Source organism: Mustela nivalis (assembly GCF_964662115.1).
Source record: "Mustela nivalis genome assembly, chromosome: 3".
Lineage (NCBI taxonomy): Eukaryota > Metazoa > Chordata > Mammalia > Carnivora > Mustelidae > Mustela > Mustela nivalis.
In genome coordinates, this window is record NC_139022.1 from 120,015,816 (window position 1) to 120,034,442 (window position 18,627).

The 18,627-nt window shown below is 50.1% G+C and overlaps 1 protein-coding gene across 1 annotated transcript in view; it reads left to right on the plus strand.

The window, feature by feature from the left end:
- Positions 1-4,883: 4,883 nt before the first annotated feature.
- Positions 4,884-18,627, plus strand: part of SH3PXD2B (SH3 and PX domains 2B) — a 99,810-nt gene continuing 86,066 nt past the window's right edge. The window contains exon 1 of the mRNA XM_082726104.1: positions 4,884-5,132. Coding sequence (XP_082582230.1) covers positions 5,058-5,132 — 75 coding nt within the window. The 5' untranslated portion in view covers positions 4,884-5,057. The remainder of the gene's footprint in view (positions 5,133-18,627) is intronic.

Genomic DNA, 18,627 nt, shown 5'->3' on the forward strand with positions numbered 1-18,627 from the left:
CATATCTTTTTTTTTTAAAGATTTTATTTATTTATTTGACAGAGAGAGACAGAGAAATCACAAGTAGGTAGAGAGGCAGGCAGAAAGAGAGGAGAAAGCAGGCTCCCAGCTGAGCAGAGAGCCCAATGCAGGGCTCGATCCCAGGACCCTGAGACCATGATCAGAGCCAAAGGCAGGGACCCAACCCACTGAGCCACACAGGTGCCCCTAACTTGCCATTTCTAAAGACCCATCTAGCTGGAGACAGAGAATGGAAAGTGTCAGTCCGTTTGGGCTACAATAACAATATTACAGACTGGCTGGCTTTTAAAAACAGGAAGTTATTTCTCACAGTTCTGGGAGCTAGGAATTCCAAGCCCAAGGTGCTGATTTGGAGTCTGGTGAGAGCCCACTTCCTGGTTCACAAACAGCTGCCTTCTCACTGTGTCCCCACATGGCAGAAGAGGTGAGGGAGGTCTCTGGAACCTCTTTCATAAGGGCTCATTCATGAACCCTCACCCCTATGACCTAATCAATCCTAGAGACTCCCACCTCCAAACAACCTCAAATTGGGAATTAGAGTTCAACACGGATTTGGGGACACAAACATTCCATCTGTAGCAGGAAGCATCTGCTTAATGATGAAGAGTGAATACAAACATTAAGAAAACATCAGTCCTGTCCTCAAGTGGCATCCTGCTTCTGGAAGGAACATGGGTCAGGCACCCAACAGGTCTGATTTCAGATCCAAGCTTCCTCAGTTTTCTGTGCTATGCTACTAGGCAACTTCTCTGAACTTTGCTTTTCTCACTTGAAAATGGGAAAAATAACACACACTGGGGGTTTCTTGGATAAATTAGATAGAGAAATGGGTGTGGAATGTCTGGTGCTGTACATAGCTCCTGGTAGTTGATCAGACACACATCCGTCCCTTTACACACATCCCTTTACAAAGTGAGGGAAGGACAGGTATAGGCACAATTTAAAAGCACAGAGTATGTAGGGCTGAAAGCAGCACTAAAGGACCCAGGTCATTGAGGACTTGAATGCCGATCTCTAGCACATGAATATCAATGAGCAGTGGGAGCCAGTGAGGGTTTCTGAGCAGGGGAGGATTGTGGACAGAGCCTCCATTTAGGAGGAAGATAATTATGGCATCCAGGAAAAGGGAGAAGATGCAAAGAAGCTGTGCTTTCCTTCTTCCAGCTCCTAAAATGTAACTTTACTCAAGCTCCTCCCGACCCCCAAAGCTCTGCCCTGCAGCCTGGGCCCCTGGAACTTTGCCCTAAGGCCCACTTCCTTGTAGCCTATGATCTATTTCGCGGGACCACAAGTGCCTTGCTGCTGAGCATTTGTAGGTTCGGCTGTGTTCATTGTGAAGATCTTGCTGTGTCAGTCAGGCAGGCAACAGCCTTGGAGGGAAGAATCTCTTTCAAAGTCCCCTCCCTGCCTTTGTTCTGGAAGAGGCCTGATTCCATCTCAGACAGCTGATGAAGAGAAGAAGAAAAAGATCAGGGCCTCAGCTCTCTGGGCCTGGCTGTCCATCCTGCGGACACGGGATTGAGAAGTACAGCCTGACAGTCAGGCAGACATCAAAAATCACAAAAAGACCAGAACCTGAATCAGGATGATGGACTCAGTGCCCCTTGGATGGGTAGCCCTCCTCCCATATAAACCAGCCATATGGAATTCTGCGGTCCATCAGCTTTGGCATTGATTTTCTATGGTCTGCAGCTCTCAAGCTTGCAGAATGCACTTCTAGGACAGAAATTTAGAAGAATAAAATCAGCTAAGGCAGCAAATTTACCTTTTCCTCTGCCCTGTTCTCTTCACAGCCCAATCAGGGGACATGCCAGTGCTCCCAGGAGTGTGAACCCAGTGAAGCTTGGTGTGAAGAGGTCTCTAGGGAGTGGGTAGGGACAAAAGCAAGTCCAGCCCTGGAGAGAACTTAGGTTCAAGTTAAGGAGATGGAGATAGATTCATTCATTCCCATAGGCATTTCCTCACGGCCTCTCAATGATAGTCTGTGCCAAATGCTGAGACAAATAAGACCCATTCCAACTCCTTGGAGGCTCAGAGTCTGGCAAAGGAATCAGCTCTATATGAAGTCAATAATGGCTGTGACAAGACACAATGATAGCAGGAGGGGGGATGGAGAAGCAATTATATATCTGGGATGCAGGGCTTCCTGAAGGAAGTGACATCCAAGCTGGGCTTTGAAGGTTGAATAAGAGGTCACTGGCAAGGTGGGGAAATGAATCACTTACACTAAGGTATACCCATAGGAAAAAAGAATATACATCCTTCTAGAGATCACAAGTCATATCTATTTGGGGGATGTGGGGAAAACAGAGGCAACTGGTGGGAGCTGTGACTGGACACAAAATCAGGGGCTAAAAGAGAAGATCAGGACTGGGAAGGAGTAGATATTTGATACTAAGTCATGGAGAATCAGTATTAAAAATAGGTTTGAGATTTGGATGCACTTAAAGGGAGATGTTTAGCTGTCTCAGATCAGCTAATAGGAAAATAACAAAAATACATGTACTTTATGTGTATTATCTCATTTAGATTCTAGAACAAGCCAATGAGGTCAGTGACTATTCCTTTCCCATCTTATACATCAGGAGATAGGGTACATGACTTGCCCAAGGTCACATACTTGGTAAATGGTGGTTGCCAGCCACGGGAAGGAGGTATGGGGAGTTGTCACTTAAAGGATACAGAGTTTCAATATGGAAGGATTAAAAGTCCTGTAGATGGATGTTGGTGATGATTCCACAACAACACAAATGTACTTCATGCCCCAGAACTGAACGCTTACAAATGGTTAAAATGGTGATTTTATGTCATGTGTTTTATTACAGTAAAAAGGAAGACAGAAAAAGATAAAGGAAAAGCATGGAAAGATGCGAGCATTGCATCTTCTGCTACAGGCAGATGAGAGGAAAGTCTGTCTCCCCGGGCCAGACCTGCCACAGAAGAGGCGAGCCCAGGACAGCTGAAGCCCCAACTTGGCCACTCCATGTACAACTCGGCCAGGTTGCATAGCCTTTCTGGGAAAACTGAGGAAGCTGGCTGATTCACAGATTTCCTCTAGTGTCGGCCTTCTGTGGTTCTGCCTTATTAGGAAGGCTTGGCTCATTCAGAGGACGAGGTAAAAGGAACAAAAAACCCAGGCCTTCCACATACTGGACATTACCAAGTAACTTAACTTACAGTGGTTCTTCAGAAGAACGTGCCTTACAGAAACGTTATCAGTGAATGTCCTGGTATAAAACAGATGGCTCTCTCAAACCAGGACACCAGGGAAGTTTACTAGAGTCCACTTACAAAGGTGTGAGCAGGGCTTAGGGAACCCCGGGGGGGGGGGGGATGATGCAGTACCCAGGCTTTGCAACAGCATGACTGTTAACACCCTTAGTGGAGAAAAGGTGGTTCCAGGAACCCTGAGGGAGAAGATATGTGGAAGGCCACCTTTGGTAAGCACAACCCTGCAGGAAGAGAACTCAGGAAATTAGACTGAGACCTCTCTCTTCTTCTGCCCTCAGTCTCCTGCTGGGGCCTCCCATGGGCCAAGTCCAACAGGAAGCTGAGTACAGGGAGCCCATCAGTGAAATCCACACAGGCCGTCCTCTGGAGCCAGAGCAGGGCGGTAAAACCTGGCAACGAATTTGGAGGGGCAAATGGATGGGTGGCTCCAAAGTGGTCGGCACCCTGCTATCCAGGAACCTGGCCAGGGCTGCAGGGAAGCACCCTCCCTTGGAGGACCCTTATGGTCTTTTAAAGGATAACCTGGGATCCAGGGTGGGAAGGAACCTTGGCTCTTTCCGGCCTGGAGGGGAGTGATGCAGTTTGTTGGACAAATGACTAGTGTTCTTCCTAGTGTGACAGCATTGGCCAGGCTCCTATCCATGCACTGATGTGTACATTTGTTCAGACATTTGTTCAGCGGCCACCTGAAAATGACTCTGAGCCAAGCCAGGGCTAAGCCAGGGCTAGGAGGCACTAAATCAAGAAATGTGAAACAGCCCCAGCCACCTTAGCTGGTGAAATATGCCCAGAGCCACACAGGGATGGGTTCTTTCTACAGTTCTGTGAGTCTGGAGGCTGTTCTCAGGTACCCCATCTGTAGTATGGGCCAACCACCTTTTCGTCCCAGAGTTGTCTTGACCGTTCAAAAGGAACATTTCAGAAAAGCAGAAGGCGTGGAGGAAGAGCTCCACATTTGGGAATCAGTGGCCTCTGTTCCAAGCACACCTCTGCCCCATGTTCCCATCCACCGCCCTATTATGCTGCCCTGCTACTGTCGTTGCAATTATATTGTACTTGCATTTGTTGCGATTTTTATCTTCCTCTCTCCCCATCTCTGAGTGTACACCTAGCAAAGGAAGCTCCTGGCCTCTGGCTACTCCCTGAATCCCCAAGGCTTGGAACTGAGTTTAAAACTGCCAACATTTTATACAGTGGGCAGACATTGCCAATGGCTTCACATGCATCTTCACATGGGGAGGACAGTCCTGGTTGGCAGGTGGTCCTACAAGACCTGTAGTACTGATGAAGGAACTGAACCCGGAGAGGGTAAGCAACTTGCCCAAAGCTGCGGAACAGATAGAGGCAGAGTCGGAATTTGAACCCGGGAGCCCGGCCCTGAGATCCGGCGCTGGACAGCGGCTCCTGAGCTGAACGAGTGCGGGAATGAATCCACCGATCAGTCAGTGACTGGCCGGCGGATGCGCGCCCGTCCCCTCCCCCGGACGCCGGGGTAGGGCACCGGGACAAAGGCGCGGTGGAGGCCGGACGTGGGCCAGCCGGGTCCGCGCGCCGGAGGCGGGAACGGGGCCGGGCCCTTTAAGGGGGCGGTGCGGCGGTTCGGGGGGCGGGCCCAGGGGCGGGCCGGGGGCGGGCGACGGCGGCGGGCCCGGCCCGAGGGCGCGCGGAGCGAAGGGCGGCGGCGGCGGCAGCGGCTCGTGCTCGGCCCGTGATCTGCCGGGGCTCCCGGGAGCGTTCGGCCCCCCCGCTTTCCGCCCGCCGCAGCGCGCCCCCCGTACCCGCGCTCGGCTCCGCGGAGGACGGCCATGCCGCCGCGGCGCAGCATCGTGGAGGTGAAGGTGCTGGACGTGCAGAAGCGGCGGGTGCCCAACAAGCATTATGTGAGTGCCGCGCGGCCCCCACGCCCCCTCGAGTCCGTGCCTCGCCGGGGGCGACCGAGAGCCCCTGGGTTCTGAAAACTTCCGAACCGTCTGCTCTTCCCCCACCCTCCCCTTCTCTCCCCGCTTGGCCCTTCTGCTGCGTGCCCGGGTCTCTCCCAGCTCCTCCCCCTCCCCCTCCTCTCTTTTGCCCGGTTCTCCTCCCCTCCTTCCCGTCCTCCCGCCTCGCGCCCCCGCTCGCCCCTCTGCAGCTCCTCTCCTCCTTTCCGTCTCCCCCTTATCCTCCCCCCAACTCCTCCTGCCCGTCTGTGGAAAAGTCTCGCCCCAGCCAATGTAGGGGACAGAGACCGAAAGAGGGGGGAGGGGGGAGGAGAGACACAGAGAGAAGCTCCTGTTCTCAGGGTGCCCGCCGGGTTCCTCCTTGTCCAGAGGCACTCAGACCCGCAGTGCCTAGCCACAGGTAGCCCCTCTGGGGATCGCCAAGTTTGGCTCTGTTCTTTCGGAGGATCCAGCCGGAGCCATCTCCGAGAATGGCTCCTGGGAACGCCTGCACCGTGAAAAGGTTTAAAAAAAAAAAAAAAGTCCCTGCCCTCTTTCTCCAATAACTACTGTTTAAAAATGTAGGAAAGTTTTCTCCTGGTACCTCCCAGTGTAAAATGAGAATCTTGTTTAGAGCTGGTGAAAAATGGGCCAGCAGCCTCATTTTGCAGATGGGAAGCCTGAGGCTCAAGGAAGCTGCAGGTTCTAGAACGTGGAGCTGCATTCAGGCCTTCCCTGCCTCTGGAAGGTGTGCCTGGGCAGGCGGTGACCCCCAGATGGGAAATGGACTCTGCAGCAGTCTAGGTACCTGAATCTGGGCTCAAGGGGCCATGGGATCACCTTAGAGGTTTTGGGTGGAGGGTTTCTGCGTCTGTGAGATATTGGGCCCGAGTGAGGCCTTGGGGAGGCCTTCTTCCTGAAGGGAAGGGGGGAGCTGTGGTGTCTGTGGTGGTGAGAGGGGGGCAGTGGCAGCGCCTAGCTGCAGAGAAGTTAACCAGGAAGGAAAAAAGAGCAAGAGGGAGGGAAAAAATCCTAACAAAGAAGTGTAGAACAATGACTAGCAAAGGGCGTTGGCTGGCTAAATTCAGCTCCTTGGCCTCCCTTGCAAGTCTTCTCTGGATCTATTTTCTTAAGAGGCTCGTTCTTATAAAGCAGATCTACATGCCCTCCGTGAATAGCCTATAAAATCCTGAAAGGAGATAGCCGGAATCCACTCTGCACTCTCCAGGAGAAAGGGTGTGCTGTGTGAGTCGGTATTGTTATTGGCTGAGGCAGCCAGTTACTCAGCCCTCAGCCAGGCGGTGGGAAGCTATTTCCTGGACCTGTGGCATCTTTAAATAGAGTGAAGTTTCCCTTGATTCCAGAGCGGAGCTGAATTGTCTTTTTTTTTTTTTTTTTTTTTTTTGTTAACTGCTTCAATTGCTGCCAAATCTTGGTTTCTTGTTTGAGCTTGTTGAGTGTGTAACTGAGTTGCCTTTTGGGTATGAAGACAGTTTTCACCAACATGGCAACAAGAGAAAGTCTAAAATTCTCCATGCTGCCTCCCACCCAATCTGTGAGCTGGCAGAACCAGAATAGACACAGCCACCACAAACCAGGCATCAGCATCCAGTCACTCTCTCCTCTCTGCTCCCAGCACATGCATATGAGGTTTGTATGCATGAAGTTCTTGAGCCCATTTGACAGATGAGGAGACTGAGGCTCAAAAGGGTGAGGTTCTATACCTGAGGTCACAGTCACGGGCAGAGCAAGGGACGTCAATCCAAGTCTGTTGGATCCCCAAAAATGGTGTTCCCCTGGAGCACACCCCTTCCTAGACCCATACCTTCCTAATTTCCTAATTTCCTTAAGTAGAGTCCCCTTAAGAACCAGCCATCATTGGTGATACCCTTGACTAAGCTTTTCATCCTCTGCTCAGTCAGGTCCATCCCCGCCAGCTTTTTGAAGTTTCTGCGGCTTTAAGGGACATCTTGCTTAGCTTTCCATCACTTTTTAAGGGCTCCTTGAGACAAGTTAAAAATACAGATTTGGGTTCAAATCTTGGTCTCCACATGGTGGCCATGGAGCTTCTCTGAGACTCAGTTTTCTCATCTGTACCCGGGGGGTGATAGTGCCCATTTCCTAAGGGGAGGAACCATGTGACATCTGAGCTGGTGTGCCATAGCTTTGTGAGCCTGCCTCCCTGCTCTGTGGTGTCCATGTCACTCTGATTGGGAATGTGCCAAAGTCATGTGTGGAGGGATTTCACCAAAAACTTGTTTTTCTGCATGTGGGTTTAGTCACTCTTGTGACTCAAGGTGGCTCCCTCCCTGGTAACCAAGCTTTTGGCTCACCAGATGAAGAGGGACAATGAGCTAAAGTGAAGCCTGAGTCGTCCACAGAAACAGGGCAGATGTAGTGCCGTGATGGCAGAGGACGCGAACCCAGCGGAAAGTACCAGCGTCTCCCTCTCCTGTTCTCAAGACATGGCCACCCCACCACTCTGGAATAAATGGGCACAGAGGCTGCTGTTGGTGTGGGCCTAGGCTTTCATCCCATTTGGTGTCCTCCTCTCTGAACCTGACCCAGCCACCCTGGAGAGAAAGCGTGGCAAGGGGAGTTGGACAGTCCTGAGCTTTGCTGTGTGTGTGACCTTAGGCTGGTCGATCCAGCTCTCCGAACTCCATCTTCAACAATCTGCAAGTTGTAAATACTGTTCCTTCTCTCTGGGACAGAATTTCTCAACCTCAACACTGTTGACAGTTTGAGCCAGAACCTTCTTTGTTGTGGGGGGCCTGTCCTGAGCATTGTTGGAGATTTAGCAACATCTCTTTGTCTTCTACCCACTAGGTGCCAGTAGTGTCCCCCTCCCAAATTGTGACAACCAAAAACATCTCCTGACATGTCTCATAGGAGTTTAAAATCACACCCCCCACCCCCACCACCCCCTGCCTCAACCTAACTCTGTGTTAGAATATATAAATCAGTTACAGAGAATTCTGTTAGCCACACCCCCTAATTTTCCACCACCTCCTCCCCCATTTGCAGCTACCTTGGCCACCTGTTTGCCACCCAGTTGCCTTGGAAGGAACTGGTCACAGGTACTGTTGATGTCGTGGAGAACTGCCCCTGAGCCCAGGGCTGGGTCACCAGTTCCACCTGAAATGACACGAAGTGCTCCGTGATCAGCCGTGCCCCACCCTACCCTCCTTTACCTGTGAGCACAGATGTCATCAGTGGGCCCAGGGGCAGAGCCACAGGCCTGGTCTGGAGAATGTAGGGACAGAAACCCCCAGGACCTCTGAGATCCCAACCGTTAGGTAGGGGTTGTTGTGGATGATAATATCAATGATACTGTGATTCAGAGAGGCTCCCCTGGAGCCACCTCCCTCTGTCAGAGGCTGGGAGAGCGAAGTCTTAGGGAGCTGCTCCCCTTCTGTGCTAGGAAATCTCCTTGCCTGGAGCCCAGGGCTTTCGGAATGAATGGAAAGGGGGCTTTCTAGGGTGATGCCCTGGGGAGACCCTCCCTGGCTGGGTTATCTTCTGACTCCTCCTGAGAGGAGGAGGAAGTGTTCCCTGGAGGTTTTGCAGGATCCCGCCATTTCTTGCACTGGAGTGGGATATACAGAAGCCTTGGATTCAGAAGAGAGTCCTTGTCTGCAAGAGCCAGGAGGTGCTGGCTTGCTCTGCCTGGAGATCTTTAGATGTTAAGAGTAAGATGGTGAAATCTTAAGAGTAATAGCTGAAATCTGATCACCTCTTGTGGGCCAGGCACTGGATGAAACTTTGTATAGTGAGTCCTCACAACAGTCCTTTAAAAATAGGTACTTTTGGGGGCACCTGGGTGGCTCAGTGGGTTAAAGCCTCTGCCTTTGGCTCAGGTTCATGATCCCAGGGTCCTGGGATCGAGCCCCACATCGGGCTATCTGCTCAGCAGGGAGCCTGCTTCTCCGTCTCTCTGCCTACTTGTGATCTCTGTCAACTAAATAAATGAAATCTTTAAAAAAAAATAGGTACTTTTAAATACACTATTTCAAATATACAAATACATAAGAGGAAATAACTCTCCACCGGGCAGCTCTGTCAGATCTTCATATTTGGATGTTTCAGATCATTATTTTTGGTTTTTAAGAAATGTAGCAGAAACAAAACCCTTATGTACCCTCCCTAACTCTCCCTCTCCCCAAAATGAACTGGTGTCCTGTAGTTGGTATTTATCATTCCTGTATCCGTTTAAAAAATAGACTATTAGTGGAGCTCCTGGGTGGCTTAGTCAGTGAAGCGTCTTGCCTTTGGCTCAGGTTCATGATCCAGGGTCATGGGATCGAATCCTTCATCAGTCAGGCTCCTTGCTCAGCAGGGAGTCTGCTTCTCCCTCTCCCTCTGCTCCTCCCCCTGCTTGTGCTCTCTCTCTCCAGCTCTCTCTCTCTCTTTCTCAAATCTTATTAAAACAATAGACTATTAGGTCTGTTAGATAGGATTTTTTTTTCCTCTCAGCCTTATTGAGGTATAATTTATAAGCCATAGAATTCACTCGTTTGAAGTGTATGGTTTGCTGATTGTTTTAGTGAATTTATAGAGCCATGAAGCCACTACTGTATTGTGGTTTTATAACGTTTGCATCACCCCCAAAAAGGTCCCCGGGATTTGTCTGCAATCATTCCCCTTCCTGCCCCCCAGCCCTGTGCACCTTTTAATGTTTTTCCCTTTTTAACACTGGCCTAAATCTTGCATGAATGTTTTAGAACTTCATAAAAACATTGCCCTTTTGAGATCGATGCTGATACATGTGGCCCCAGTTGATTTTTAACTGCTGTTTAATATTCCACTTGACTAGCTCCTGGTGGGGACTCCTAGGGTGTCCCAGCAGTGCAGGTCCACGCAGCTGCTTCCTGCTTGTGCACCAGAGGTGGGGGCCACTGGGACACTTACATCCCCCAGAGCAGTGTCTGTCTGTGCACCCCTTTGCTGTGTGTCCTTTCCAGCACGCCACATGGTCAGACTTTATAGCTTAAGCCAATCAGCTCGGCACAGAATAGGATCGCAGGGCGCTGTTCCTGTCTCCCTGCTCACCGGCAAGTCGAGCATCTCCTGCCTCCGTCGACCATTTACATTTCCTCTCCTGTGAATTGCCTGTTTGATCTTTTGCCCCTTTCTCAATATATTGAGTTATTTGTCTTCTAGTAAATGGGGTGATTTTATATGGGCAAGATCCTAATCCTTCAGGTAGTTACCGTGGCGTTCCCATTCTCCCCTTGCGACTGGAGGCTCAGAGAGGGGAAGGCTTGTACCTGAGGTCACACAGCAAGGAGCGACCACATGAGGACTGATCCAGATGCATATGTGGTGTAGGACAGGTGGCAGCCTGGTAGCCCTATGATCCCACCCCTGTGCCAGGCAACCTCGGGTGTGTCACTTGCCTTCTAGACCCCAGTTCCTCCCTCTTGGCCCTGCCCTCATCTCACTGCTCCCTCAGCCTGGGTGCAGGCAGCCATACCCCTCATCATTCTCACCCCAGGAAGCTCTAAGTTGATTGCGCCCCTGGAGTGATGGGGTGGCAAATGCCATGCCACCAGCCTTGAAACCTTTCTCCATTTGCCAGGCGCTAGAAGCCCAGGGTCACCATTCTGAGCTGTTGGGTTTTGCCGGGTAGATCACACCCTTATTAGGTGTGACCAGCATTCTCATCTCAGTCTATAGGAAGCCTCTGGCAGGCAGGCTCAGTGGTCTGGCACAAAGCGTGCATCTGCTGCCCAGATTAGCTGCATTCTGTGCCTAGCCCCTGGTTACCTGGCCCCCCTTCTTTGGTAGGAACATGCAGGGCAGGGCAGCAAACTTGGATGTTGGGGATACACATGGCCTTGGCCATTGCCACTGCTAGCCTTAGTTTCTGCATCTGTAGAATGAGTACAGCATCTTCCATCTGAGAGGAAGTGTTGTTGTGTGGTTTACAGATAATGTAAACACTCAGTGCCTTCTGCTAGAGGGATAGACGCCAGCTACTAGCACACTTCTTTTGTGCTGAAAATTCCCGACTTTGAGGCCTGCTGAAGCACTTTTGAGCTGGGCGATCTTGTTGGCGAACTACCTGAAGTTCTATAAAATGAGGGCAGGAGTGTGTACTAGAACTTACAGGCGAGTGTAGGGCGATTGTAAAGATGAACTCTTGTCGCACAATAGTCAGCCTGATGCATCATGTATTTAAGGCACTTAATCAATGGTAGTAGTCATGAAAAATAACATGGTCGATAATAATAGCCATGATCCAAATCTGTGCCTCTTCCCTACCTGTGAGGCCATGCTATGTGTTCTCCAAATTGCTTTGTTCAAGTGACACGCTTGGGCTGCCAGCCCCAGGCTGGACACCCAGCAGCCTCGGGCATGGGCCCTCCAGCACGATGGAGACTTCCTGTCTCCCCTGCAGATGGGTTCTTGTCGCACACTCCATCTACGTCCCAGAAAAATAGTGCATTAGGTAGGCATTAAGGCCCCTTGGGTAGGTGGTTTTTTTTAAGGACTCTTGCTTTCTTTTGACTGAAAAGCAGTGGACCTTATCAGGTACCACCCTTATGGCTCTGGCCTTTGGATGCAAGGAGCCAGATGGGTCATCCTCAGCAGTTGATCGCAGCCTGCTCCTTATGCTCTGGGCTCCCACCCAGGCTCAGGATAAAGGCAAATGGAGCTATCATAGCTTCCGGTTACTTACAGGTCACTGTAGTTTCGACTTTGAATCTGTGTCATTCCATGCTTCTGGTGAGCAAAGAAAGCACAACAGACGGTGTGGGTTCAAATCCCTGCTCTGCCACCAACCAGCAGTGTGACTTCAGAGAAGTGGCTTATCTATCCTCTCTGCACCTCTATAAAACAGGAATAGTAACAGTCCCAATTTCATAGGACTATTGGGGGGATTAAATGGGCCCAGCATATAGACAGGGCTCCGTCATTACGAGCTATATTAGGAACATACAAACATAGTATCGTTTATGATAGTAAGAAGTCTGTAACCACTTAAACACCCTTCAGTGGAGAACAAGATAAATGAAATGTACTCTAACCACATACTAGGGTACTATCAAGGTGGTAAAAATGTCTTCTGTCTTCTGTCATGGAAATATTAAATAGTAAAAGCTGTTTGCAGAATAACATGCTCAGGCTGATTCCCACCTGATTACAAATGAAGGAGGAAAATATGTGTCTGTGTAAGCACAGAAATATAGCTGATAAAATATGGTCTTTTTTTTTTTTTTTTTTTTTTTTGCTCGTCTGTGCTTTTCTGTTTTCCAAATGTTCTGCAGTGAACACAGATTCCTGTTTTTAGTGAAAATTAAAAAAAAAAACAAAACAGCAAATGCTCATTTTCAAAAAGAAGCCGTGCCAAGCTGTGGGTGGCCCCAGCCAGGTTCCCACATCCTGCTGCCCTGTCCCGTCCCAAAGCAGTGGGATTCTCCAGCTCCTCAGAGAGCCTGTCCTCGCGAGGTAGGCGTTGGCCTCCAAGCCTCTTCTCCCACTCCCGCTGCAGAGGGAGGTCTCTGGATGTGGGCTTTCCAGCATAAGCGCCCAAGAAGTGGAAAGAAATGAGTTTAAAATACCTCGAGGGAAGGCCGGAGCAGATGCTTTCCGAGTTAAAATGCTGCTTGCTCAGCGGGTCCAGGTCCCCCTCCCCTAACGCCTGCCTGCTGCAGAAGAGGGTTGGAAGGAATTGTGGGCCGGAGTTCTGCGGTGGGCTCCAAGGTCACAGGGCACAAGAAAGGCCATCCAGATGAGAGGTTCGCCCCGCGCCCTGCTCCCTGGGTGTTCAGGCAGTCACTGTTAACCTACCCTGAGGTACACGGGGGTCAGCTGAAGGCCAGTTGGCTATCACACTGCTGGAAAAGTACTAGGGGACCGACGGCACTATTCATGGTACTTCTGAACATCTAGGACACTCATATCCTGACCGCAAATGGCGCATGCTCTCTCCCTGGAAGAAAGGGCTGTGGAAGGGGGAGCGGTCTTGCTTGGTGTGACTCGGTTTTTTCCCTCCTTTTGGAGATGAAGGCCAGCTGTGTGGGTCACTGCAGCTGCAGGAAGGAGAGCCACTGGCCGAGTACCATGTCAGCCTGGTGGGCGCAGCAGTGAGTCGTGGGCACCCGTCCCTGGCCCAAGGAGAGAAGATGAGGCTTAATAAGAAAGCCATGTGGCTGCGGGGTTGTGAATGTGGCTTCTGCACTTGGAGGCCGGGTTCTAGTCTGATTCTGTCATTCATTCGCTGTTGGCCCTGAGCCTTCTCCTCTGGGAAGTACATGGCTTTGGTGGCTTTGCAAATTAAATGAGTTTTGATGCAGAATGCCTGAGGACAGTGCTGCTGGGACAGTTGTCCTTGGAGCTTCCTGGTCCCGGGGTAATGCCCAGAAACTGGGGCCCTGTGGACCCTCCCCAGAGCCTTTGTCAGTGGGGTTAGCCAGATGCTGGGTGGAGCTGGCCTCACTGCCCCCTGCCATGACATGGGGACTAGCTGATGTGATAGACTCAGGAAGCTCAGCATCTCACAGCAGGCCAGTGGGCAGGGGCTAGTGTGGCTCACTTCTCTGGGACTCTGCCGGGAGCTAACAGGTCCAACCTTTGTCACATGTCCATCATTCCTCCACCCCTTCTCCAAACCATGGGGTGTTTACCTCCCGTACTCCCGTACTTGCTGGCTCAGATGCAAACCTTCAGGTGGGCTGTGAGCCCAAGCCCAGGGCCTTCTTCAGGAGGTGAAGGGAGAAGGGACTAGTGGTGCATCTTTTGTGTGCATGGGGGCAGAGCTCTGCTGTCTGCTTCTGCGGGCCTATGTCAGGCTGTCCCAGCGCCGATTTACCAAATTTAACAGGATGCCCAGTTAAATTTGATACATATGTGATATTTGGGACATACTTAAACTACAAAATTGTTCCTTGTTTATTTGAAATTCAGATTTTACCAGGCACCCTATACTTGGGCAAATCTACAAAAACCACCGCTTTCAAAAAAAAAAAAAAAAAAGGCTAAGAACCTTTGGACTTTGTAATAGTGATAATGTTTCTTGAGAATGCACTGAACAAATACAGTTCCCTCCAGGGACCAGGCACTTTGAAGTGCAGGGATGATCTACAGATACACAAACCAGGAATTCAAACTTGAAGGAGGTCAGTGTCCTGAGAGAGACAGGCAGACGGGGTGTTTCAGAGCTAGTCTGGTACTTGGGGGAATAACAGAGGCCTGTACACTTGGGTTCTGGGAAACTTGGACTTGGACAAGGCAGCATGGCGGAGGTGACCCAGGGTGGATCACAAAGCTGGGGAGGGATGCCGCAAGTGGAGAAAGGGAAGGGAATTTCAGGCAGAGGACAGGAAAGCAAAGAAGTGGAAACCCCGGTATGTGGTAAGATATGTGGTGCGTTTGAAAGAAGCAGAAGAGATTTGAGTGATGCAGATGAAGCTTGGCAGGTGGGGGCCGGAAGGACCCAGGGACTCCTGAGTGGGCTAATAACCACAAAAGAATAGAAGGCACAATCCCCACCCTCAAGATGGGCACAGCCCCAGGACACACGGGTGGGGGGCCAGGGCTCGGGCTCGGAGGTGTCCAAGAGGAAATCACTGGAATAGCTGGGGAGCTGATACTCAGGGGCCCTCCTGCTGGCTGGGTGGGTAGAAAGGCCTTGTACGGGAGAATGGAGGGGGCAGAGCACAAACCAAGCATGGGAGGTGGCAGGGAGAGAGAGCACCTGTCGACAGGGCGGCTCTGTGCACATCATGAAGATGAAGTCTGGCAGGAGGGTGGGGAGGGAAATATTAGAGGGGGTTGCGAGAGCCAGTAGGGATTCCAAAGTTTGGGAAGGATTAAGTAATTCCAGACTTGTTTTGTTCTCAAGACTTAATAATAATTTTTTATTCTTTTTATAGAATGGGTATCATTTATCTGAGTGCTTCTTAGGTGCCCAAGGCTTTTCATACTTTATGTCACTGAATCCACTCGGCACCTCTGTGAGATGCAAATGGCAGAAATGAACCTGGCTAACTCAGGCTGTCAGGAATGTATGGAAAGATGGCTCCGGCAGAACGTGTGGGGAAAGGACCTGGCCAGCTGGGGCCCCCCAGGGAGGAGGAGCTGCCAGGGGGCATCAGAGCATCACCAGAGGCGGGCAGCTGCTCCATCCCTCAGATCTTTGGCCACCCAAGAGCCCCGTTTTCCAGAAAAAGAGAGTCCGACTGGCCCAGCCAGATCACTTGACCATCCTTTGGCCAGGCAACAGCTGGATATTGGGATACGGAGTCCCCCTGAATTGCAAGTAGCAGTCAGAGAGTCATTGGAGGAGATTCAAGGTACTGTTGCTGGAAAAAGGGGCAGGTGGGAACAGTTGATGTCTACTACATGGATACTATAATATTAGCCCATTTCACAAAGGCGGAAACTGAGGCTTGGGAAGGTGGAATAATTTGCCTAGGATCACACTCAGCTCTGTGCCTGTCATTGACTATATAAGGGTATAGTCAGTTCTCTCCCCACAGATGAAGGGAAACATTGCCTTAAAGTACACAAGGATAATATTTTCTAGTCTGCTTAATTAAGCAGAATTGCACGGACCCCCTGCCCTCTGCATTGGCAAAGAAAGCTAGAAACCCACGCAGTGGCGTCACCATTTCCTCCTCCCCAGCCAAGGTGTGAATCAGCAGCCTTTGGCTTTGGGCCATCCTTGGCTGGCAGTCCGCTGCACAGATGTGGGTTTATTGACTGCCCTGGGCCAAGCCTGGCCCAGAGCCGGAGAGAAGCTAAGATAGCCAGACAGCTTTTGTCCCCATGGAGGTCACCATCTGTTTGGAACACATCCTCACAGCCTTAGGGCCATGATGGAGCCTGGTGTGGGGCCAGGAGAGGGTCTGAGGCCTGGGTGGCCCCTTCCTCATTGGGACAGAGAGGTGTGCTCTGGAGGGAGAAGACTGACTAGCAGAGTTCTCAACACAGGTAGAATTCAGAGGGCCCTGAACTTGGAAGGGGAAAAGTTCATCTTTATTTTCATCAACCTCTGACCCTATCTAGCACTGCCTTCTATAGTGAGCGACAGCACCAGCCCTCAATGATAGTAGCAATACCTGGACTCCGTCACCAGTAGAAATTCCCCTGTTGCTGGAGGGGAGAGGAGTGGGTGACGGGCATTAAGGAGAGCACTTGGTGTGATGAGCTCTGGGTGTTCTATGCAACTAATGATTCACTAAACTCTACCCCTGAAACTAATACTACACTAAGTGTTACCGAAATAGAATTAAAAAAAAAATTCCATTCTATTTTCATATCCCCTTACAGCTGTTGTGTGGTCCCCAAAGATCATTTATCATCTGCTGGTAGTAAGTAGATGATTTGCTAGTTCAGAATTGTGGTGTTACTCATTCTACCACTAGATTTCAATTATCGCATAAATAAAGGGGTACATATATTCACCATTTTGTGTTTTGAAACCTTTTTATTATAATTCAGTATACTGTTTCCTTTGGAACCCTGTATGCTTTATTTTATTAATTTTAAATCATTCTAAGAAGTGGTCTGTAAAGGCGCCTGAGTGGCTCAGGGGGTTAAGCCTCTGCTGTGAGCTCAGGTCGTGATCTCAGGTCCTGAGATCGAGCCCCACATTGGGCTCTCTGTTCAGCAGGGAGCCTGCTTTCCCCTCTCTCTCTGCGTACTTGTGATCTCTCTCCCTGTCCAAAAAAAAAAAAGTGGCCTGTACGTTTTGTGAGATTGTCAAAGGGGTCTGTGGCACACACACACACACAAAAAAGAAATAAACAAACAAACAAAAAAAAAAACGGAAAGAGAAAGACTTCTGGGTAGAAGTTTCCAACTTTGGGTTTGGAAGGCAGGTGGAATGGGTTTAACCAGCTCTACCGGTTACCAGCTGTATAACCTGGAGTGAGCATCTTAACTTCTCTGTGCCTCAGTTTCTTCCTCTATAAAAATGAGAGTAAGAGGGGCACCTGGGTGGCTCAGTGGGTTAAAGCCTCTGCCTTTGGCTCGGGTCGTGATCCCGGAGTCCTGGGATCGAGCCCCATGTCAGGCTCTCTGCTCGGAGGGGAGCCTGCTTCCCTCTCGCTCTGCCTGTCCCTCTGCCTACTTGTGATCTCTATCTGACAATAAGTAAATAAAATCTTTAAAAAAAAAATGAGAGTAAGAATAGTACCCACTGTGGATTATTTCACAAAGGCTTTAGAGCAGTGCCTGGCATATGAAGATGCTAGATAGTTCTCCGTTAGTATTATCTTTATCATCATCTCAATCACCATTACTTGCGAGGATAAACATGTCAAATGATAGGACTCAGGTGGTCTGGTATGACCACATATTGAGAAACATCCTCTAAATGGACCAGCCTGGGATGCATTCCCTGTGATTTTAAAGCACTTTTCCCAGAAGATTTAGATGTTTGGATATTTAGCAGTGCAGTAATTAAAACAACATTGAAAATAACTTTGATGTTTCTCATTGGAGGTATGATTAGATGAATGATACATGGCCTTCAGTGGACCGTTAAGGGTCCTCTCAAAATGGTTTTTTCAAAGAATTGTTAATGAATGAGAAATGCTCACCATATAATGCAAGTGAAAAAGACAAATTATATATACAATGTGATCTTGATTTCAGAAAGTACTTGAATGTGTAGAAAGGGGTCTAGGGAAGAGCCCCAAATATCGTTTTGGTGGTGGAAACGTGGACAATTTTAAGACCTCAGACTTTGCCGTCAGACGGCTTAGTGCCGGCTATGCTGAACTAGCCCTGTGACCTCCCTCGGCCTTACCTGCTGCGTTGCAGAATGGAAACAGCGATACAGTGCAGCCTCGTAGGAAGTACGCCTGGACTGTTGGGTGCTACGAGGAATTTTATTCCGCTTCATGTTGCATTACATTTTTGTGTATTACCCCTCTTTGTTTCTCTAGAGAGGAGAGGACAGTATAGTATGGTAGAGGCAGGAGAGGTTCCAGGAGGGAGGGAGAAGGAGGGGAGCCTGCTTCCCCTGCTCTGTTTTTCCCTCTCTCAATGACTTGTATGGGAAGCATGAGAAGCTGGCAGAAAAGTCCACATAGGAACTCAAATTGAGGCTGGGCAGAACGGTCTCCTCCCATAGATGAGGGGCCCAGGAGGGCGTGGGCCCAGACCTGGCCAAGGATACTCTCCGAACTTGACCATTAGGAACAGCATACAGGTTCCGCAGGAAATGGGGCTCCTTGGCTGTACAAAGCTGGAACCCGCTTCTGCCATCGCCCTACTTTATCTGGCGCAGGATTCCCTCTCCCCTTAGGACACCTCTCCTAGGTGGCCACCCTGAGGGCTGAGAGCTCAGTCCCTGCACATTCTCAAGTTCTTTTCTCCTCTGTGTTCCCGTGCCCCATAGGACAAGACGAGGCTGGACTTTGCTGTAGGGGGCGGTTGTTTGGGGTGTATCTTAGGTTAGTTCGCCTGGCACCCTGCCAAGCACCCAGCTTTGATAAAGAGC